The 24023-nt window shown below is 41.9% G+C and overlaps 1 protein-coding gene across 1 annotated transcript in view; it reads left to right on the forward strand.

The window, feature by feature from the left end:
* stox1 (storkhead box 1) overlaps positions 1–19288 on the forward strand; it is a 19655-nt gene extending 367 nt beyond the window's left edge. Inside the window, exons 2-4 of the mRNA XM_048609001.1 lie at positions 7371–7523; positions 12647–14951; positions 18978–19288. Coding sequence (XP_048464958.1) covers positions 7371–7523; positions 12647–14951; positions 18978–19134 — 2615 coding nt within the window. The 3' untranslated portion in view covers positions 19135–19288. The remainder of the gene's footprint in view (positions 1–7370; positions 7524–12646; positions 14952–18977) is intronic.
* Positions 19289–24023: the final 4735 nt, after the last annotated feature.

Below are 24023 nucleotides of genomic sequence, written 5' to 3' on the forward strand. Positions count from 1 at the left end.
GTAAAATGTTACCTCTTCTTTACGCTGATAAAACCTTTAGTTTTCTCAGGACAGTGACTTCAAAGGAATTTGGGGATTTACATATACATAGTAATCAATTCAAACCTTCTAAAGATTTAACAGCATCTTAGGTTTGTTTAGTACATCCTCATAAGTGGTGTGGCCCTTTAACCTTTTACTTATAAATTCTGTGTCTGATACTACCTCTCTCACTAACACCTGATGAAGGAGTAAGACTCTGAAAGCTTGTGTTTTCAAATAAGCCTATTGGACTGTAACCTGGTGTTGTGATTTCTGACCTCGTCGACCCCATTTCAACACCGGCACCTCCACATCGGATCTCCATCCAGCAATACCCCACCTCTGTTTCCCCACTTACTCCTGCTTTCTATCGTCTCCTGCCCTCCTTCCCTCTCTTCCCCCTGTCTCTGCTCCATGCCTGTCTCTCTCTCTCTCTCTCTCTGCCTTTTCCCTCACATAAAGTCTCTCTCTTTCCTTCCCGTCTTTCTCTCTCTCTCTACCACCCTGTCTCCTCCTCTTTCTCCCCCTCTCTGTATCTCCTCTCTTTCTCTGTCCCTGCAATCCATTTGTCCCATGTTCTTTCTCACTGTTGCCTCTTCATACCTTTCTCTGTCTTACCGGCCCATTTTCTGCCTCATCTCTACCCACTGTGCCCAATCACTCCCTTTCTTGCCTGCTGCTTCCCTCTCTGGTCCCTTTTTCCCTCCTCTCTGCCCTATCTCCACCCCTATCTCCACACCCTGTTACTTCGTTACAGATTAAGAATCATAGAATCCCTATAGTGTGGAAACAGGCCCTTCGGCCCAACAAGCCCACACCAACAGTCGGAGCATCCCACCCAGACCTATTCCCCTATAACCCACCTAATCTACACATCCCTGAGCACTACGGGCAATTTAGCATAGCCAGTCCACCTAGCCTGCACATCTTTGGACTGTGGGAGGAAACTGGAGTACCTGCAGTAAACCCACGTAGACACGGGAAGAATGTGCAAACTCCACACAGTCGCCCGAGATAAAATAAATCTCCCAAAAGTAAGAGTGTTCCAAGGGACTATGAGTAACTGAAAGAATTTAGTATGACTGAAAAGTGTGTAACTGTACAAACTAATGGGATTGAAAGTTCACAAATCTCCAGGACCAAATATCTGAATTATTGATGTCAAAATAATCTGTGTTTCCTTATTTATAAGTCCATGAGTGGTAACATGCAGGTGTGTCAAGAAATGAGAAAGCAAATAGCACTTTGGCCTTTATTGGAAGAAAATTTCAGCTCGGGACTCAGTTGTTGGGGTCTATAATGAAAGATGGGGTAACTGATCACTTTGAGAGGTCTCAGTTAATCAGGGAGAGCCAGCATGGATTTGTGACAGGCAAGTCATGCCTGAAAAACCTCATTAATTTTTTTGAAGAGGTGACTGAAGTAGTGGAAGGAATGACTATGCATGTTGTTTTTATAGACTTCCAGAAGGCATTTGATAATATCCCACATAAGGTAGAAACCCACTAAATAGAGGGCAAATTACTGACATGGCTGGGAAGTTGGTTGGGTGGCAGGCAACAGAAAGTAGGGAAAATGGATACGTACTCAAGTTGGCAGGATGTGATCAGGGTATCTCACAAGGATATGTGTTAGGGCCTCAATTATTGACATTATTTATGAATGGTTTGGATAATGGCATAGGAAGTCATTTATCCAAATTTGTTGATAAGACAAAGTTAGGTGGCATTGTAGAAAGTGTAGACGATAAAGTAAAATTGGAAAGGGATATTGATAGACTAAGTGAATGGGCAAACTGTGGCAGATGGCGTTCGATATAAGTAAGTGTGAGATCGTCCTTTTTTGATCCAAAATGAATAATCAGGTTATTTTCTAGAGGTATGAAGTTAAATACAGTGGATGTCCAAAGAGACTTGTGAGTTGAGGTATACAGATCTTTAATATGTCACTAACAAGTGCAGGAAACAATCAAGAAAGCCAATGGAATGCTGCCTTTTATATGTAGAGGACTGAGTACAAGGATGCTGACGTTATGCTGCAGTTATACAAAACCATGGTTAGACCCCACTTGAAGTACTGTGAGCAGATGTAGGCACCAGGCCTCAGGAAGGATATATTGGCCTGAGAGGGAGTACAACTATTTCTACTGGTTGGACATTCTAGAACTAGGAGCATAGTCTGAGAATTAGGGTCAGACTGTTCAGGAGTGATGTTAGGAAGCACTTCTATACACAAAGTTTGGTAGATGTTTGAAACTTTCTTCCACAAACAGCAGTGGATGCTACATCAGGTATTAATTTTAAATCCAAGTTCAATAATTTTTTGATTAGAGTTTACTGACACTTTGACCCTCCCTGTCGTACAACAGAGTCAATCATGGTACTACTGATCTGGTTGAGGCTGGTGCTCTTGTTTTTTCCTGAGAGGCCATTCCCTGCAACAGTATCCAAAGTGGTACATTTGTTTGAGAGGCCACAGGGCATTCCTGCACTGCCTGCCCTCACTAATTAGTCTTCCTGGTGGCCTTTTACTTTCCTGTTTGTGTAGCCCTTAATTGCAGCTCTTTAGTGACATTCTCAGCTTTGTGGATGCTCCAAAGTGAGTCCGCAGCTCCAGCCAATCCATGTGGTCAATCATGAGCTGCAGCTGAACACACGTCCTACATACATGGTCACTGTGGACACTGGAAGTGTCCCCTGATCTCTCTGTCATTGCAGGGGAAGCATTCTACAGGGCCAAGTTCTCCTGCCATTGTAAACCTAGCAACTAAAAATAATACACTAGGAACCTTATAACCTGTACAACCTTACCCACTACTCACCAAAATCAGATTTCTCACTCTCATTCTCCATTTCTACTTTAAACTCTATCTCCATCAAGACACTACTCACTCAGTCTCTGGACCTGATAGCTGAGCAGTTGATTATATGTCATTTTTTGCATCATGACATCACAACCAGAGCTCCATCCCTGGACTCAGCACCAGTTTGCTCTGCTCCCAGCACCACCACTGCTCTCACTGACCTCAATCCAAGCTCTGCTTCTCAGGCTTTAACAGGTTCACATTGCTCTGCTGTACTACCACTGTCACCATTGCTCCAGCTGACCTTGAGTGATCACCTGAATACTCCTTAAATTTTGTGATAGTTTCTGCCTCTGCCACCTTTTCAGGGAGTGATTTCCAGATACTCGCCACCCTTTGAGTGAAAATATTGTTCCTAAATTCCCTCTAAACTTCTTGCCCTTTCCTTCAAATCTATGCCCCTTAATTATTAATCCCTCTACTAAAGGGAAATATTTCTTTCTATCAGTGTCCCTTGTAATTTTGTGGACCTCAATTCACAGCACTCCCGCCTGCCAGCCTGATTTTCTTTAAGGAACACAACCTTGGCCTGTCTAGTCTCTCTTCATAGCTGCTGAATCTCTTAATATCCTGATGAATCTCTGCTGTACCCTCTCCAGTGCAATCACATGCTTTCTACATTGTGACAACTAGAATGGCAAACAGCTGTCACTCAACTCACATCTTGTACATCTCCATCATAACTTCTCTAATATTGAATCCAGTGCCTTGACTAATAAATACAAGTATGCCATTTCCCTTCTTAACCATCTTATCCACCTGTCATGTTGCCATCAACGGTCTATGGAAATGCACACGAAGATCCCTCTGATCCTCTGTGCTTCTTAGGGTCCAACTATTCATCATGTACTCCCTTGCCTTCTTAGTCTTTTTTTTAAACTCACTGGCTGTGCCCAGCATTTATTGCCTGTCCATAATTTGTGCTTGAAAAGGTGACGGTGACCTGCCTTATTGAGCTGCTGCAGTCTGTATGTTGTAGACAGATCCACAGTACCATAGGGAGGGAACAAGCTGCAGGGTTATGGTGAGAAGGCAGGGGAATACACCAAGTGAACTGCCCATTCAGAGAGCAGACATGGACACAGCAAGCTGAAGGCCTGTCTTCGTACCGTCAACAGTTGGTGATCTGATTATCCAGATTGCAAGGCCTCGAGGCACAGTGAGTTGGCAGAATAGCAAATCTATCCGTGGAATTCTAACTGTGATAAGAAATTCTGCACAAAGCTTCAATAATCTTTTTATTTGTGAGATGAAATCATCATGGCAATTAAATTGGTGTGGTGATTGTATGCGTGAAATGCAATAGTTATGGGCAATACAAGACCAGTGTGTAAATGTACACTATAGCTGCACTGAGCACTGATAGGACCTCCATTGTTCCACTGTATAATGATATTGTCTTCCCAGTTAAGGCTCACTATTGCAGCACCTCCAAAATTGGTACAAATTATGCTCCTTTGTAGTGTGCTGCTGGCAAAAATGTCCCATTTGAGTCCATTTTCAATGTGAATCATATCTATTATTGGCTCTGAAACGGTCATGTTCAATATTTAACGTGTTTAGTTACATGGCAAGTATTTTCCACATCCAAAACATGATTTTGGCGCTTTGAGAAAAGTACTAAAGTAATGGCAGTATTGCAAGCTGTTTGTAGAAGCGTACATACTTTAGCTGGTAACAATCACCAGCGGCAGCTCAGATAATCAAATAAGCATAAAATGGATCACCGTTCATAACCAGTTTATTTAGTCAATACCTTGTCTGAGAACTGTCAACACATTTGAATGTTATCTTGTTCTGGACAACAGAGTATGACCTCATCCTGGTATCTGTATCACAAATGCATCCCCAGAGATTCTAATTATTGATTCCTTTTGCCAATTAATACGTCAATTAATTAAGTCTGTGCAGACTTCCAATCAGAAGCTTTGCAACATCAACTCTTTGAACTTGTGTTTACACTGGGTATTGCTAGTCTCAACTACTTGTGTTGTAAATAGCACCGAACTCTTATGGGGAGATGCTGTGGGACCTGGAAAGAAGGTACCCTGCATATGTATTGTGAAATTTAGAAGCATAGAAAACAGGAGCATGATTAGGCCTTTCAGCCCTTCGAGCCTGCTCTGCCATTCAATATGAACATGCTGATCATCCACCTCAGTCTCCTGTTCCTGCTTCTTCCCCAAACCTTTTGATCCATTTTGCCCCAAGAACTACATCCAATGTTATTTTGAAAACATTAAATGCTTCATCTTCAATCGCTTTCTGTGGTAGAGAATTCCACAGGCCCACCGTGCTTTGGGTGAAGACATTTATCCTCATCTCAGTCCTAAATGGCCTACCCCACATCCTTAGACTGTGACCCCTAGCTTTGGCAACATCATTCCTGCATTTACCCTATCTAATTCTGTTAGAATTTTATATGTTTCAAAAATGCATCACCTCTCACTTTTCAAGATTAAATTCTATTTCCCATTGTTCTGCCCATCTGATCAGCCCATCTATATTGTCCGACAGTTTAAGGTTTTCCTGCTCACTCCTTACCATACTACCAGTTTTCATGTCATCTGCGAACTTACTGATCAAACCTGCTACGTTCATTTTCGTTCATTAATGTTCTGTACAAATCAGAAGGGACCAAACCCTGTGGTATGCCATTAGACACAGGCTTCCAGTCACTCAAACAACCCTCAACCATTACCTTCTGCCTACTGTCACTAAGCCAGTTTTAGATCCAACTTGCCAAATTATCCTGAACCCCATGGCTCTTACCACCTTGATGTATCTCCCTTGCAAGATCTTCTCAAAAGCCTTATTGGTCCATGTAGACTTCATCCACTGCAGTACCCTCATCCACAAATCTAGTAAGCTCATTGAAAATCTCAGTCAAACCTGTCAAACTTGATAATGTCCTGGTAAATCCATATTATCGTTGGTTAACCTCTACCTCTCCTCGCTTCAGAATTTGTTCCAACAATTCAATACAGATGAGTGTGAGGTGTTGCACTTTGGAAAGTCAATCCAAGGTATACAGACTTATACAGTAAATGATAAGGTCCTGAGGAGTGTTGTGGAACAAAGGGACCTAGGAGTACAAGTACATAGTTTGTTGAAAGCGGCGTCACAGGTGGACAGGGTGATGAAGTAGGCATGTAGCATGCTGGCCTTAATCAGTCGAGGTTTTGAGTATAGGAGTTGGGACGTTATGTTATAGTTGTATAAGTTATTGGTGCGGCTGCACGTGGAGTATTGTGTACAATTTTGGTCATCCTGTTATAGGAAAAACGTAGTTAAACTAGAAAGTGTGCAAAGATTTACGAGGATGTTGCCAGGACTAGTAGGCCTGAGTTATAGGGAGAGGTTGGCCAGGAAAGGTCTTTATTCCTTGGAACATAGGAGAATGAGGGGTGACCTTATTAAGGTGTATAAAATCATGAGGGGCATAGATAGGATGAATCCATATAGTCTTTTTCCCAGGGATGAGGTATTGAAAACTAGAGGGCATACTTTTAAGGTGAGAGAAGAAAGTTTTAAGAAGGACCTGAAGGACAACTTCTTCATGCAGAGAGTGGTGCGTATATGGAATAGGCTGCCGGAGAAAGTGGTTGAGGCAGGTACAATAGCAACATTTAAAAAACATTTGGATATATTCATGGATGGAAAAGGTTTAGAAGGATATGGACCAAATGCAGGCAATTGGAACTAGCTGAGTGGGCACCATGGTTAGCATGGACCAATTTGGGCCGAAGGGCCTGTTTCAATGCTGTATTACGCTATGACTCTCTATGACTCTAGTTTCCCTACCATTGATGTTAGATTCACAAGCCTATTGTATCCCTAGCACTCTTTTTGATCGATGTAACAAATTAGCTATCCTCCAGTCCTCTGGCACTTCTCCTGTGTCCAGAGAGAATTTGAAAATTAATGTCAGGGCCCTGCAATCTTCTACCTTGTCACCCACAGCAGGCTGGGATAAATCTCATCTAGGCATGGGCATTCAACAATTTTGGTTAGGCCTCAGCTGAATTTTCCTTTATTTTACCTGTAATGCTTTTCATATCCCGTCTTTGTATTCCTAATTTCATTTTTAAGTAACCCCCTGCACTTTATGTACACGTCTATGGCTCCTCATGTTCTGAGCCATCGGTATGTACCATAAGCTTCCCTTTCTTTCCTTGTCTAAGCTTCCTCAGTATCAAGGGTTTTCTGATACTGGCCCCACTAGCTAGGGGGAAACATCCTATCTTCTGCCACCCTGTTAGAATTTTGCATTTTCGGTCTCTCATGAAATTAAGGGATATGAGGACCTTATTTAGTTCCAAAGAAGAGCCCTATTTGACTCAAAACTCTGCAGTTCTTCTATACATAGGCACCACCAGATCAAGTGAGTATTTCCAGTATTTTGTTTTTATTGTAAATCTCCAGCATCCATGGTATTTTGCTTTTGTTTTTGCTTTGTGTATTAATCTCATGTGTCATTTTGCAGGTGATGCACCCGCAATACCCATGAAGCCCATTCCTCAGTCTCAGTTTGTTCCCTTGGCAGAAGTGCTTTGTTGTGTTATCTCCGAAATGAATGCTAATCGTACAGTTGTGACCCAGGAAGCCCTGTTGGAATATTTGGTCGAGTGTTATCCAGGTAATTTTATGGTGCAGAATTTATTCTTGGGCATATCTTGAATCACAACAGTAGCAAATTCCCTACGTACCTCAACTTCAGATCCAGGCAACCAAGTATGTACAACATTGTTTTCCTGAGGCCTTGGGATTGTGGAGGGAAACCTGATTTGTAGACCTTGCCTTGAGCAAACTCAATTGCACACTGCTTGTCTCATGTCAGCTTGGTTACTGTCATGCCATCATGCAATATGTCAACTATATCTTGTTGAGAACTTTGAAAGGCAACAAAGGGACACATGGAGATAACAGAGAGGAACTAGATTAGGCTAATTGGTCACTGGAACATGTTCCACAGTTCTCCTATGTCTTGGCTGATGTGACTTGTTGTCTTATTACTTCATTCTCTGTACAACCCTGGAGATAGTCTGTTGTGTCCAATGGCATTCATTGAGCATCATCTACCAGCCTATTGGCAATACAGTTCCAAACACTTCACTCCCAACTCACCTGTAAGGAGGTCCTTCACAATGTCATCACATATTTGCAGATTAAGAGAGAGGCAATATTTCACCAGCCGGGGAAATATCTTTCTTTCCTGCGTTCTATAGAGGCCAGCCATATTTATTCTTTAGTCAAATGGATTGCCTGTGTGATGTACACAATGTACCAAACTGAGGCCACTTTCACCTCATCTGATGAAAACACGCCCTTGAATTCAGTCTCATGAGCCTTAGCTGCAACTCCCAAATACAAGCTCTATGCTTCCCCAGATGGTGAAAACAATATGAGGCACCCTCATTGCTGACGTGAGACAATAAATGGTTATCAAAGCTTAACGGAGTAGTGTGCTGATAGTCATGCCCCAGTGTTCTATAAGCAGTCACACCAATGTATAGATAAATAAGATCCCAATGAATCCAAGTGGTGGAAAGAGTTGGTCTAAAGGGTCTGTTACCATGCTGTATCACACTGACTGTATAATAGTTAGGTGGTTGTTTTTGACCGGCATGAATGCAATGGACAAAGAGACTTTTCATCATAGATTATTTGTAGCTTAAAATACCAGGATATTGCTGTTTTACCATCATCATAGAATCCCTACAGTGTGGAAACAGGCCCTTCGGCCCAACAAGTCCACAGCGACCCTCTGACATCCCACCCAGACCCATCTCCCTATAACCCACCTAATCTACACATCCCTGAACGCTACAGGCAATTTAGCATGGCCAATCCACCTACCCTGCACATCTTTGGACTGTGGGAAGAAACCAGAGCCCCCAGAGGAAACTCACACAGACATGGGGAGAATATGCAAACTCCACACAGACAGTCGCCCGAGGGTGGAATCAAACCCGGGCCCCTTTCGCTGTAAGGCAGCAGTGCTAACCACTGAGCCGCCATGCCGCAGTACTTTATTGTACTGTAAATCTCTGACACCAAAATGACCAATTTGTCCAATTGACTGCCAGTCAAGACCAAAGCATTTCTCGCCAGGTCAAATCAGTAACTGAAAAATAACACTACTTATTGTAACACACTTAACTTTAGCAAGAGCAGTGAGAAGAAAAGACTTCTACTGTACTGCTATGCAACTTAAACTACACCAGTTCAAAAACCCCAAATGCATATAAATCACAATTAAGAAGCACAAAAGACAAACAGTTTAACATATGGGTGGGAAAATAATATAGAAACATAGAAAATAGGTGCAAGGGTAGGCTATTTGGCCCTTCAATCTTGCATCACCATTCAACATGATCATGAATGATCGTGCAATTTCAGTATCTCACTCCCGCTTTCTCTCCATACCCCTTGATCCCTTTAACTGCAAGGGCCACATCCAACTCCCTCTTGACGAACTGACCCCAACAGCTTTCTGTGGTAGAGAATTCTACAGGTTCATGACTGTCTTAGTAAAGAAATCCTTCCTCATCTCAGTCCTGAATGGCTTACCCCTTATTCTTAGACTGTGACCCCTAATTCTGGACTTACCCAATATTGGGAACATTCTTTCCGCATCTAGCCTGTCCAATCCCATCAGGATTTTGTATATTTCTATGAGATCCCTTCTCATTATTCTAAATTCCAGTGAGTACAACCCATTTGATCCAGTCTTTCTTCATATGTCAATCCTGCCATCATGGCAATCAGTCTGGTGAGCCTTCGCGAGACCCCCTCTACAGCAAGAATGTCCTTCCTCAGACTAGGAGAGCAAAACTGCACACACTCCTCAAGTTGTGGCCTCATCAAGGCCCTACTTAACTGCAGCAAGGCATCCCTACTCCTGTACTCAAATCGTCTCACTGTGAAGGCCAGCATTCCATTAGCTTTCCTCACCACCTGCTGTACCTGCATGCCAACCTTCAACGACTGTTCCACTATGATGCCCAAGTCCTGTTATACCTTTTCCTAAACTGCCACCGTTCAGATAATAATCTGCCTTCCTGTTTTTGCCACAAAAGTGGATAACCTCACATTTATCCACATTATATTGCATTTGCCGGTATTTGCCCACTCAGCCAGTCTGGCCAAGTCACCTGCAGCATCTTAGCATCCTCCTCACAGCACACACTGCCACCCAATTTTGTGTCATCTGCAGATATTGTATTCAATTCCTTTGTTCAAATCATTAACGTGTATTGTGAACAGCTGAGGTCCCGGCACTGAACACTGCAGTACCCCACTCGTCACTGCCTGCCACTCAGAAAAGGACCCATTTATTTCAACTCTCTGTTTCCTGTCTGCCAACCAGTTCTCTGTCTACATCAGTACATTACCTCCTATACCACAAGCTTTAAGTTTGCTTACTAATCTCTTGTATGGGACCTCGTCAAAAGACTTTTGAAAGATCAGATACACAACATCCATTGATTCACCCTTGTCCACTCTACTGGCTACATCTCAAAAAATTCCAGAAAATTTGTCAAGCATGATTACCCTTCAGTGAATCCATGCTGACTTGGACTGATCCTGTCACCGCTTTCCAAATGTTCAGTTATTACGTCCTTAATAATTGACTCTAGCAATTTCCCCACCACCAATGTCAGGCTAACTGGCCTATAATTGCCCGTTTTCTCTCTCCGTCCATTTTTTAAAATGTGGGGTTACATTAGCTAGCCTTCAGTCTATTGGAACGCTTCTAGAGTGTATAGAATGCTGGAAAATGATCACCAATGCTTCCATGATTTCTAGGGCCACTTCCTGAAATACTCTAGGATGCAGAGCATCAGGCCCTCGGGGACTTAGCAAGTTTTAATCCCATCAATTTCCCCAATACCATTTCCAGACTATTAAGGATTTCCTTCTGTTCCTCCTTCATGCTTGACCCTCTGTCCCCTAGCATTTCCAGAAAGCTATTTGTAGCCTCCATAGTGAAGACAAATCCAAAGTATTTGTTCAACTGGTCTGCCATCTGTTTGTTGTCCATTATGAATTCACTGGATTCTAACTATAAGGGGACCTACATTTGTCTTCAGTCTTTTTTTCTTCACATATCTATAGAAACTTTTCCAGTCAGTTTTTATATTTTCCGCAAGTTTACTCGTGTATTCTATTTTCCCTTTCCAAATTAAACCCTTTGTCCTCCTCCACTGAATTTTAAGTTTCCCCCAGTCCTTGGGTTTCCTGCTTTTTCTGACCAATTTATATACCTCCTCTTTGGTTTTAACATGATCCCTAATTTCCCTTGTTAGCCATGGTTGAGCCACCTTCCCTGTTTTACTGTTGTGCCAGACACGGATGTGCAGTTGTTGAAGTTCATCCATGTGTTCTTCAAATGTTTGCCATTGCCTATCTGCCATCAACCGCTTAAGTATCCTTGACCAGCTTATCCTAGTCAATGCATGTCTCACACCATCAAAGTTAGCTTTCTTCAAATTCAGGACCCTAGTCACAGATTTAACTGAGTCACTCTCCACCTTAATGAAGTATTCCACCATATTATGGTCACTCTTCCCCAAAGGATCTCACACCACAAGGTTGCTAATTAATCCTCTTTTATTACACAATATCCAGTCTAGGATGGCCTGTTCTCTAGATGGTTCCTCAACATATTAGATGAGTAAACCGTCCATCGTACATTCCAGGAAATCCTGCTCCATCATATTGCTGTCAGTTTGGTTAGACCAATCAATACGCAGATTGAAGACACCCATAATAACTGCTGTACCCTTACTGCACACATCTCTAATTTCCCGTTTAATGCCATCTCCAACCTCACAACTACTGTTTGGTGGTCTGTACACAACTCCCACTAACTAATATCGATCAGGTAAACAAAATTCCAAAGATCAGAAGTCCACATCACAAGATGGAAAGTTATTTTTTCACAGATCTTTTGATTCCAGCAATATCAACACACTGTCTATAGGTTGAAAGGCATTCTTCGATTTGATGGTTGATCACGTAAACCGAGATAGCAGACAACAGGAAGGCAATAGGCAAATTCCTGTTGCCTGCCACTTCAACATACCACTGTGTTACCTGGCCAACATTTCCGTCTCAGACCTGCTGCAGCGCTCCATTGAAGCTCATTGCAAACTGGATGAGCAGCATCTCATTTCCAGGACCCAGTATTGAGTTCAATAATTTTCGAACCTGAGCACCACCTTCTAGGTCCTTTACCCACACCCACACACATATCCACACCAGGTCTTGTCATGACATAAAGTTAGAGAGATTTACAGCATGGAAGCAGGCCCCTTGGCAGAACTTGTCCATGCCGCCCAGTTTTCACAATTAATCTAGTCCCATTTGCTTGCATTTGGTCCACATCCCTCCATACCTAACCCATGCATGTACCTGAGATGAGCTGCTTTCAGCACAGCGAACACATTTTCACCTGCTTATGGTCTCCATAATCAGCTTTTCTTTCTCCTGAGCATACTATCATCTGTCCCTTTCTCTCTAAATGTCATTCTCTCTCTGGGCTCCATTTCCGCCTACGCACTCACCTCTTTCCATCAGTTCACTGATGAAGTTCATCAGATGAAGGGTCACTGGACTCTTAACGTAAACTCTAACGTAAACTCTGTTTTCTCTCTTCAGATCCTGCCAGACCTGCTGAGTTTCTCCAGCAATTTCTGCTCTTGTTCATTTCTTCTTCATGCCAACTGATGTAAAATTTTGGTTTTGATACTGTAGGTATAGCAACACCCTCTCAGGAGATAGTGCACAGTGCCTTGGGCTCCCTGATTCAGGACAGGAAGATTTATCACACTGGAGAAGGCTATTTCATTGTCACTCCACACACCTATTTCATTACAGGCAGCACAGGGAAACAGAGACAGCCCTGGATGCTGTGTGAGAAGACCGCTGCCTCAATTGATCGTATTACATACCTGGTGAATGTGGAGAGCAGTCAGGAGCCATTGAGGAAGGACAAGGTACTTCCCGATGGAGTCCCCCACTGCAAGTCCTGTCGCTGCTTCAGCCAGCCAGAGGAGGAGCAACAGGCTGAGCCGCAGTTCTGTAAGAGTAGCCCAGGTCAGAGGAGCTGCAAGGAGCACAAGCCAGCAGTCCAGCACAGGGCCACTTCTACAGTGAATGGGCCTTGCAGGGCCAAAGAGAAGGGAAATCCCATCGGAAAGCTCAGCCTCAGCCTGTTCCGGCGCAAGAAAAAAAAAGAGAGCCCCAAGAGAGTATACGGGACTTTCTCAGCCCAGTTTCCCCCAGAGGAGTGGCCGGTACGTGATGAGAACAGTGTGAGGAACATTCCACGAGACGTGGAGCACCAACTCATCAAACGCATCAATCCTGGACTGACTGTGGAGAACCTGGTCAGGCACACTCTGCTGATGAAGAAACTGAGCAGAGAGAGCACTGCTCAATGTCACAGCAGTGGCTCACTGGACCAGCTGATTGGCAAGCAGAGGCATCATTCTAAAGAAAACCCGCAAAATACAGCAGCTAAGTTGCAACCACAGCAACGTAGAGTGAGGTCCAGCAGGGAGCAGAAAAGACGGAGGCTTAAGGGATCACTGCAACCAACCGAGGATCTGCCCAAGACTAGGAATGGTCCAAATGTGAAGGAACTGGACAAGCACAGGAGTGAAGGAGTGCAAACGCTTCATGAGGAGCTGCCAAGCCAGGCTTGCAGGAGTAGAACCCCAACCAAACACTCACACCAGAAAAGAATCGATGGTTCTTTCACCAAGATCAAATGCTATCATGCTCAAAATGCCACAATCAACAACCCAAGGGTGAGGCGGAGGTCACAGTCTCTGGACTCCTTTGCCAGGGCACAGGACACTATATTAGGAAGAGAGAGTGCTCCAGAGAAGTCCCAACCCAACACTGCTGTCTATCTCAGGCCAGCAGAGGAAGATAATGAGGAGCAACTACGAAGTCATGATGCTAGGATAGAGTGCAGAAACCAGGTTCTCTCATGTTACAATATCCCCTGTGAATCCCATGATTGCCTGAACAAAAACCAAACACCTGGCTCCCCCCAAAATATACACACTTCAAATTACATGCTTGCCTGCGCCCAGCAATATCACCAAGAGCAGGAGACAGAGAAATTTAGCAATGTAACAAGGCCAGAGGTTAGCCATGAGTATGAGGATAGTTCTGTCCCTCAAGCCTTGTGTGATCGAATTTCCAAGCAGGGTCAGAATCCTACCACGTCTACAACAGTGAAGTGTGTGAGTGTGGAGAGGCTCTCAAGCCTATCTCATCTGTCTGATGCACAACTTGTGTCCCTAGAGCAAGCACACCAGCCTGAGGGTGAAACAGCCAGCCAACCAGAGACCGATGAGGGACAGAGTGAGGTCTTCACTGATGAAGATCAGACCTTGTATCAGAGAGAGCTGGAGGAGGATGATGCCTGCAGTTCACTTTACCTCGATGATACTGAGCTGTCCATACATCTGCCTGGTCTCGACTATGCCGATGAACCTGGGAGTGAAGGTGTGCCGAGTGAGTTGTCCAGTGAAAGCTGGGTTTTATCCAAGATACTGCTGCAGGAGGAGCAAACTGCAGAAAGTGAATTTGCTGAACAGCAGGTGGGGAGCTGGTTAAAAGGAGCAAGTGACAGCAGTATGGGACAGTCCACACCATGCTGTGGGAAGGAGCCTCACAGTCCGTTTTGCAGATACCAGCCAATGATACCTCTGCCATATGAACACCTGGAGAAAGAGGAGCCTCCAAGTGGGTGCAGGGACCTCATCAGCAGTATATTTGATTTTTCTAACATGACAGTTGCTAACTCTTCTCCAGAGACCCTTTGTACATCTAGTAATGAAGGCACCAGAAACCCAACCAGTCAGGACCTCTGGGCTGGGCATCCCAGAATGAAAACTCAACTGATGAGAAATTTGGACCGCAACCAATTTCCTCACCACACCCACAGTACTGCATTACCACAGACCAGCCAAGACGACAACACTCATCTGGAGTTGCTGGAAAACTACAGCATTACTGAAGATAGTGGTATTGATTCACCAAGGTGAGTGTTCAAGAAGCAGGGCAGCACGGTGGCTCAGTGGTTAGCACTGTTGCCTCACAGTGCTAGGGACCTTGGTTCAGTTCCAGCCTCGGGCAACTGTTTGTGTGGAGTTTGCACATTCTCCCAGTGTCTGCGTGGGTTTCTGCCAAATGTTCCGGTTTCCTCGCACAGTCCAAAATATGCAAGTTAGGTGGATTGGCCCATAGCGTCCAGGGGTGTGTAAGTTAGGTGGATTAGCCATAGGAAATGCAGGGTTGCAGAGAAAGTGTAGAGGGATAGGTCAGGGTGGGATGCTCTTCGGAGGGACGGTGTGGACTTGTTGGGCCAATTGGCCTGTTTCCACACTGTAGGGATTCTATGAACCGAAGGGTTCTACTGGGTTCAGCATTTTGCTGGGTCATAGATTGAAAACCTCAGTTAAAACAGATGATCTGGTCATTGATATTTATGGAAGGTTTCTGTGAACAAATTGGCAGCCAGATTTCTGATCTTGCAATAGTGATTATGAAAAACTACTTCTTTCAGCCGATTGCGTCTGCACCCACTGTCCAATGAGCTTTATGATTCACTGCTGTTCTCTCCATATCCTTGTAAATCAAGATATAAAAGGGAGGAAGGAACTTGAAACAATTACAATCCCCAGGGAAGAGATATTAAGGAAACTATTAGTCAAGAGACTAGACAGAAAGGACATATTGATTGTAATTTTCTAAAATTTCTGAGATTCTGGAAAAGTTGATTGGAATATCACAAGTGTGACTTCTCTATTCAGGAAAGCAGTGAGACAGCAAGCCGAAAACTAGAGGCCAGTTTATCATGGGGATATTATTAAGGAGGTTATAGCATTTAGAAAATCTCAGTGCAATTAAGTAAAGTCAATATGGTTTTGTGAAATGGAAATTGTATTTGATTAGTTTGAGTTCTTTGAGGCAGTAACAAGTAATGTGGATGAGTGAGTACCTGTAAATGTGCTCTACATGAATTTCCAAAAGGCATTTGATATTGTGCCATGTCAAAGGTTACTGCACAAACTAAGGGCTTGTGGCATCAGGGAAATCTTACTGGCATGGATCAGGATTGATTGGCTAACAGAAAGCAGAGAATAAGGATAGGTGTTTTCAGAGTGACAAGCTGTAACCAGTGGAGTGCCACAGGGATCGGTGCTGGGCCTCAACTACTTACAATCTGCATCAGTGACTTGGATGAAGGGACTGAATGCATTGTTACGGTTTCTGATGACACAAAAGCAGGTAGAATGATTAATTGTGAACACTTGATTCAACAAGTGGATTTAGACAGCTTATGCGACTGGGCAAATGTTGGTAGCTGGTATGTATGTGGGAAAATGTGAACTTATCCACTTTGTCAGGGAGAATAGAAAACCAGCATAATACTTAAATTGAGAGAATGCAAAATTCTGTGGTTCAGAGGAATCATTTTGTACTGGTGAATGAACCATAAAGTTAGCCAGCACAGTGAGTGATTATGGAAGCATATGGAATGTTGCTGTTTATAGCAAGAGGTATGGAATATAAGAGTTGGGACGTTTTGCTAGAAGCAGTTTAGAGAAGGTTCATTCACCTGATTCTGAGGATGAAGGGGTTATCTTGTTAGCCAACATTGGACAGGCTGGTCCTGTTTTCATTGGAGCTTAGAGAATAACAGGTGATCTTATTGAAGCATATACAATCCTTCAAAGGTTTAACAAGTTTGATGGAGAAAGGATGTTTCCCCATGTGGGAAAGACTAGAACACAGTTTAAAAATTAGAGGGGGAAGAGAGAGAGAGACAGCTCCTTTATTCTCCTTCCCTCTCTCCATAAACATAATGGCAATTTTTCAAAAGACTAAGATGGGTTTTCCAAAATCTTTGTTCGTAGAAATTAGTTTTAAAGTGATGTGCAACAAACTCTCTTAGGTGCAGGATTTTATTTATTTCTCATGTTCAGTCTCCGAGTGAGTGTTATCCAATCCCTGTGACCACACGCACTCACACAAATACACATAACACACACGCATTCTCAACATGGATGTACACAAAGACGTGTGCACAAACACAAATCTTATGTGTAAAAAGACACAACATGCATGCACACCATGAAACAATGTATGCCCCATCGCAAAATGCACACAGATATGCACATCATGTGCACACAAAAACATATAACAAGCACAAGGCTCAGCCTGTGCATGCACATAAAGACACAGGCAGCGTGCACTCAGAGGCACAGACAACATACATATGCACGGAGACACAACATATGAATGTGTACAGGCGCACACAACATGCAGGCACACAGAAGCATATACATACACGCAAGAAGGCACGTATACAAAAGCACAGGAATATGCACCCAGTTAGGAGTTTTAAAATTCTGTCAAGATTGGTGATAAAGCAGTTCATGTGAAGGTTACTAGACCAAGGATCAGTTTGCTTTTCCAAGTGAACCTTCCAAAGCAGGTTTTTGAGATGGTTTTAACTCTTAACTCGATTGCTAGTTTAAACAGGCGTGCTGTTAGCCTAGAGGTCTGCTGCTGTTCTCTGTACTAGTGTTAAAAGCAAACTCCTTCAAGAGTTCAGAACATGTAAATAAAGTTTGACAAAATTCTAAAGGAGTTTCAATTACATGATGCTGGCTGTCAGTGGCTAATGGGCTGATAATTATTGAGCTAGTCATGTTAACAAAGAGTTTTCACTCCCGTGGTCAAATCCAAAGTTACTTTAGCAACATCTTCAGACATAGGGAGTTTAGAGATGCCTCTTTTTTAGAGAGTCAGGCTCGGAGACTAGGACTCTGAGCTCTCTTTGTTTCAATCCATCTACACAATAACAGGTGAGAAATTCTACAACGGTGGTCTGTCTCACTATGTCCACTGCTGGAAGCACGCAGCACAACAGCCAACATGTAAGTCGTGTGATCTGTGAGAGCAGTTTTAAAAGCCCCTCAAAAGTAATTTTTTAAAAACGAAAGGAAAAATCAGCTTTTCTTTTGAACAATTTGCAATATCCCCTTAGAAATCATAGGCAGAGATAAGAATTGTTTCTCTTAAAGGGTGTTCTGTGAAAAGTTCTGTGAAAAGTTCTGTGAAATTCTCTTCCCCAGAAACAAGTGGAACCTGGATGATTGACTATTTAAATGCTGGTTTAGGTAGTTTCTTGATTGACCAAAGAGTCAAAGGGTATTATGGGTAGACAGCAAAATGGAATTGAGGCCACAATAAGATTAGCCTCTGTTTTATCAAATACCAGGCTTAAGTGGCTGAACAGCCTCGCTCCTAATTTATATGTTCATTTGCAGATAGGGAGAATCTGTCTCCACTGACAGGAGAATTTGTAGTTGAAGATCACAAATTTATGATCAATTTCAAAAACAAAATTGCAAGGCAAGTCAGGGGAGTGTGGAGATGAGAGATTTTTTTAGGTTCTTTGCCAAGCCTGCATTTATTGACCATTCTAATTGTCCTTCAGGTGTTCCTGAGCTATCTTCTTTATAACCAGATGTCTTACTGAGCCATTTCAGAGGCAATCAAGAGTCAGCCATATTGCTGATCATCTGGAGTTGCATATATTCAAGAAGGGATATAAATGATAGATTTCCTTCCCAAAAGGACAGTAGTGAATCAGATTGATTTATTGTTGTATGTACCAGAGTGCAGTGAGAACCTTTGTGTATGAGCAGTACAAACAGATCATAGTAGGCAAGTTTTTACACTAAGTTAGTAATTAGATAGTTACCATTGCTGATGCTAGCTTTTTATTCCTGAAATGCACTGGCCTGAAAGGATGATGGAAGCAGCTTCAACCACAACTTTCAGAAGGAAATTGGATAAAAAATGTTTATCCGAAGGTATTAAAAGTGAGAAGCCCTAATGTCAGGGCTTAAGAGCAGGGGTGTGAGACTAATTAGAAAGTTCTTTCAAAGAACTGGAGCAACCCGATAGGCAAAAAGCCTTTATGATTTCATAATGTTTCGTAAGTTAAAAAACTACAGAAATGATCAATCCTAAATGTGAACTTCTTTTCCAGGACTCGAGTCAGTTTGGCATCAAACAATTCGATCATTCTGGACAGCTTGAAGCGACGGAGTTTGATGCAGAATTATGGAACTTTGAACAGTACTGGGCAGAATGGTGTTTTATCCCAGCATCCTTTACTGCAGCTCACCCCAGTAATGAATGTTTGATTGGAGGCTGTGCTAACTGACGCAGGAATGTAAAATGACACATAAATGTATTAGCTTTTGGGGGCTGTAAATGGTAAATGAGTTATGAATTGCACAGCTATTATGAAATCAAGACAAAAATACCGATGCTGGAAATCTGAAACAAAAACAGAAACTGCGAGAAAATCTCAGCAGGACTGGCAGAATCTGCAAAGAGAAATCAGAGTTAATATTTCAGGGTCCAGTGACCCTTCTTGGAACCAGTTCTGAAGAAGGACCTCTGGACCCAAAATATTAACTCCAATTTCTCTCCACAGACGCTCTTGAACCTGCTAAAATTTTCCAACAATTCCTGTTTTTGTTTATGAAACAACATCTTTTATACTAATGGCCTTTGAATTGCTCCCATTTACTGACTTTTTTTTAGTTAGTTCCTGGTTATATGGGTACTACTAGCAATGTCAGCATTTATTTTCCATCCTTATATGCCCTTGTTAGTAGTTTTGGTACGTGATCAGCTTGCTGAGCCACTTACGGGCAGTAAAGAATGAACCACTTTATCATGTGTCTGGATTTTTATGGCAATCCAGTAGTTACGTGATCACCATTTTGATTCTAGCTTTTTATTTCAAATTTTATTCGATGAATAGAATTTAAATTTCAGATTTACTGATTACTGGTCCTGTAATATAACCATTACGCTTATCTCTTCTTTTACATTAGTTTTATTTGGAAAAACTAAGTATTTTATGTGTTACTAAAAGAGATGTTTGTGCAAAAAAATTAAAGCACATAAAAATAAAAACATTTTTTTAAAAAAGTAATCTTTTAAAATATGAGTTTGCATTTTATGGGTGAAGGATAGATGCAAGTAGTTTTTTACCAAGGATTTCCAGAAAGATTTTGAGAAGTCTAAGTTTGTTTGATTGGTTAGATATCTTCTAATTGTAGTGATTGCAACAAGATCAGCCAGGTGGACATCATAGAATGTGAGTTCCCTGATTGGGGCTGTTAACCTGATTCAATCAGGGAGCCCTGGCTGACAGATATAAACAGGAGTGTCAGAGATTCTGTTCACTCTGAGAGCTGTCTCTGAGGAAGCTGGATCACTGTCAAGAACTCTCCCAAGTGTAAATAAAGGGTTACTTGGTGACAGGATACCAGTCTGTGTGGAGTTATTTCACTAATCAACCTGTTCAGAGATGGTATTGCACATTTCAGGAGAGATGGGATTTGAACCTGAACCTCCTGGCTGAGAGGTAGGGACTTACCACTGCAAAAGAGCTCCTGTTTGGTTTGTGAAAAGTAAGAAGTGGCACACAGAGGACATGGGCACAGACAGTCATTATAACAGGGAATATTTCACAACGAGGTCCTGACTGAGGAAAAGATTGTGGAAAATCCTCTTGAAAGGATATTGACTAAGCATTTGTAAAAGAAGAATATGATCATACTATCAAAGGTTTAAGTTGTCTATGGAAAAAGGCAAGGCATAATCCAAGATAAAATAATTAATTGGCTGAGATACCATGTGCAGACATTGTAAAGAAAGTTTCAAAGGAAGAAACTGATGCCCAAGAACATAGTGAAAGAGGAGGTAGTTGAAATACTCACTGAGCTAAAATACAATGACAAAGATTATAAATGCTGTCTGCTCTTAAAATGTTAAAACATCCAGACCAGATGAGATGCATCTGAGGATGCTTGGTGCACCTGATCAAGTGGAAATTGAGGACGCACTAGCACTAATCTTCCAATCTGCCTGAGATACAGGGGCGGTGCCACAGGGATGGAGAATTATAAATGTGATCCCTTATTCAAAAAGGGATGTGAAGACAAACCCCAACAACTACAGACCAGTCAGTTTGACCTTGGTGATGGGGGAAACTTTATAAAGTGAGATTCAGGAAAAAATTAACTGTCATTTGAATAAATGTGAGTTAATTAATGAAAGCCAATATAGATTTGTTAAGGACAAATTATGTTTAACTAACTTGCTTGAGTTTTTGAACATGTAACAGAGAGATTTGAACAAGTGAATGCAGTTGATATAGTGTCCATGGACCTTCAAAAGGCACTTGATAAAGCACCAAACAATAGTTGATCAAAAAAATTAGAGCTCAAAGAAGAAAAAGGACAATAGAAATATTGTTACAATGTTGGCCAAGTGACAGAAAACAGAGTAATGGAAAAAGCTTGTTTTTAAGACTGGAGGAAGGACTTCTGCATTTCTTAATCTACATCAGTGATCTAGAATGGGGATACAGGGCACAATTTCAAGACTTGCAGGTGATCCAAAACTTAGAAATGTTGTGAACTTTGAGGAAGATAATGATAATCTTCAAAAGGAAATGGACTAGTCCTGAGTATACAAGTGTAATAGTTTCATGCTGAAAGATGTGAATTGATAAACTTGGCTACAAGAATGAAGACTGGAAATCTAAAATAAAACTGAGATTTCTGCACAAAACAACCTCTAGGTGGTGACAGATTGGCAGGGGAAGTTGAGAAAATGATTACAGACTCCTACAACATGGAAACAGAACCTTCGGTCCAATCCATCCATACTGACCGTGTATCCTAAACTGTGTTATGGACCAGACCAGACCCCTCAAAATATTTTAAGAAGGTAGCCTAGACCCAACTCTTTTTTTTAAGGCAAATGTAAAGTGCCTTATTCCAAACGCAATGCAACCGATTCAAACTAATTGACATTAAGCAAAAACAGAATTTATTTAAACATGGTAGCCAAAGTACAAACAAAAGAAAAAAGAACTTAGAAATAACAACTCTATTGGAAAATTGAACCAAATGATAGATACAGTAACTTAGTTAATTAACTGTTCCAATATAGTAACATCCCATAAGCACTGCCCTTGGCAAAAACGGCAAATTCAGAAAAATAGATTTGTCTCACAGGTAACCCAGCAGCAGAGAGAAACCCCAGCTCCTAGTTGTAACCAAAAGAGGGAAAAGATAGTTTCTGCTTCTTCAAGACCACAACTGCAACTGCTTAAAGCTAAAACTAAAAAAAAACCTAGAAAGCCTGGTCTGTGAGAGCTGGTCACACCCAGCCAGACTGCCTCAATTGTTACAACATAACAAAAAAACCCAACGCCTCACAAGCTATTTGCTTTCTTACATTCAACTGGACACTTCTCATTCAACCTCCCTTTAAAAAAAACGACAGGACAAAAGAATCTTTTAAAGCCATAGCATCGTCACACCTCCCCCTTTAAAAAAATGAACCATCAATATACAAAGATGGTTTTATTTTTAAAAACCCTTAGCCTAACACTATTAGTCCACGACAGTACATATATATTATATTGTTTCCAAGCATGTAAACATTCACTACTACAGTCTATTTCAATTCATTTATTCCTGCCACTGAATGCCTCCGTCTTTCTTCATCAAAGTCATGACAATGTGTCGGCAATTATGTTCTCATCCTGCCATGTGTATAATTTTCAAATTGAATGGCTGCAAATAATAAGCTCCATCCAAACAGTCTGGAATTTTTGTCCTTAAATTTCACCAAAAGCTTTAATGGGTTATGATCAGTATATACAATTGTCTCAGGCACATTTCTGGCCAGATAAATGTTGAAATGTTGTAATGCCAATACCAAGCTCAAGGTTTCCTTATCAGTTGTGGAATATTTCTGTTTATGATAATTCAATTTTCTGGAAGAGAACTTTCTATCTTCCTGTCGTCTTCTTGTAAGAGACCAGCACCAACACCCAAATCACTCGCATTGTTCGCGACCTTGAATGGCCTGGTGTAATTAGGTGTGGCTAACACTGCAGCAGTGGTCGAAACAGCTTTCAGGCTATCAAATGCCTTGTGACAGTTTGCCATCTACCGACATTTTCTGTATTTCTTCATTAAGTCAGTCAGTGGAGCAAAATTCAGTATGAACTTCAACTAAATTCCACTTAATCTCAGGAATTACTACTGCACTCTTTGTCAATGGTATGGGAATCTTCCCACTAAGCTTTGTTTTCACATCCCGTAGAATATCCCATTTGTCCATGTCCAATAACATGGACCAGGAACATGACTTGGGCTTTTGCAAACTCACTCTCAGCCAGGTTTATCATCAAGCTCGCCTGCTGAAGTCGATCGAACAATTCTGATAGATGCTGCAAATGTTCCTTCCATGTGTGACTAAAAATCACCAGGTCATTGATGTACACCACACAATTGGATAATCCTGAAATGACTTTATTGGTCTTTGAAATATGGCTGGCAATTTTTCATTTCAAATGAAAAATTGATATAATCCATTCAGTGTCAGGAAAGCTGAAATTTCAGATGAAGGCACCTGGCAGTATCCTCTGAGTAAGTCCAACTCAGAAATATAAGTTGCTTGTTGCACCTTCTCAATACAGTCTTCCAAATGTGGAATAGGATATGAATCAGACTTTGCAACTGCATTGACTTTGCAATAGTCCATACATTACCATCGGGTACCATCTGGTTTTGGTATCATTACTATGGGTGAGCTCCAGTCACTGCAACTCACTTCCATAATATTTTCTCTAAGCATGCATTAAATCTTTTTTTGAACCTGTGCCAACTTTAGAGGGTTAAGTCTATGAGGACATTGTTTAATTAGAACAGCATTTCCTATATCTACATCATGCATAATTAGATTAGTACTTCCCAGCTTATTCCCACATATTTCCCCAGGCGACTGTAATAGCTCTTTCGGGTCATTCTGATTTTCCCCTGGAAGGTAACTCAATAATTTATCCCATTTTTTGAGAACTTCCTCATTGACCAATTTAATTTCAGGAATGTCCAATTCAGAATCCTCTGAATTCAGTTCTTCACTCTGTGTTGTAACCAGTAACACATTCTCCTTTTACAACAAGGTGCAGGGCTGGATGAACACAGCAGGCCAA

This window comes from Rhincodon typus, chromosome 20, assembly GCF_021869965.1.
Source record: "Rhincodon typus isolate 14 chromosome 20, sRhiTyp1.1, whole genome shotgun sequence".
NCBI classification, from domain to species: domain Eukaryota; kingdom Metazoa; phylum Chordata; class Chondrichthyes; order Orectolobiformes; family Rhincodontidae; genus Rhincodon; species Rhincodon typus.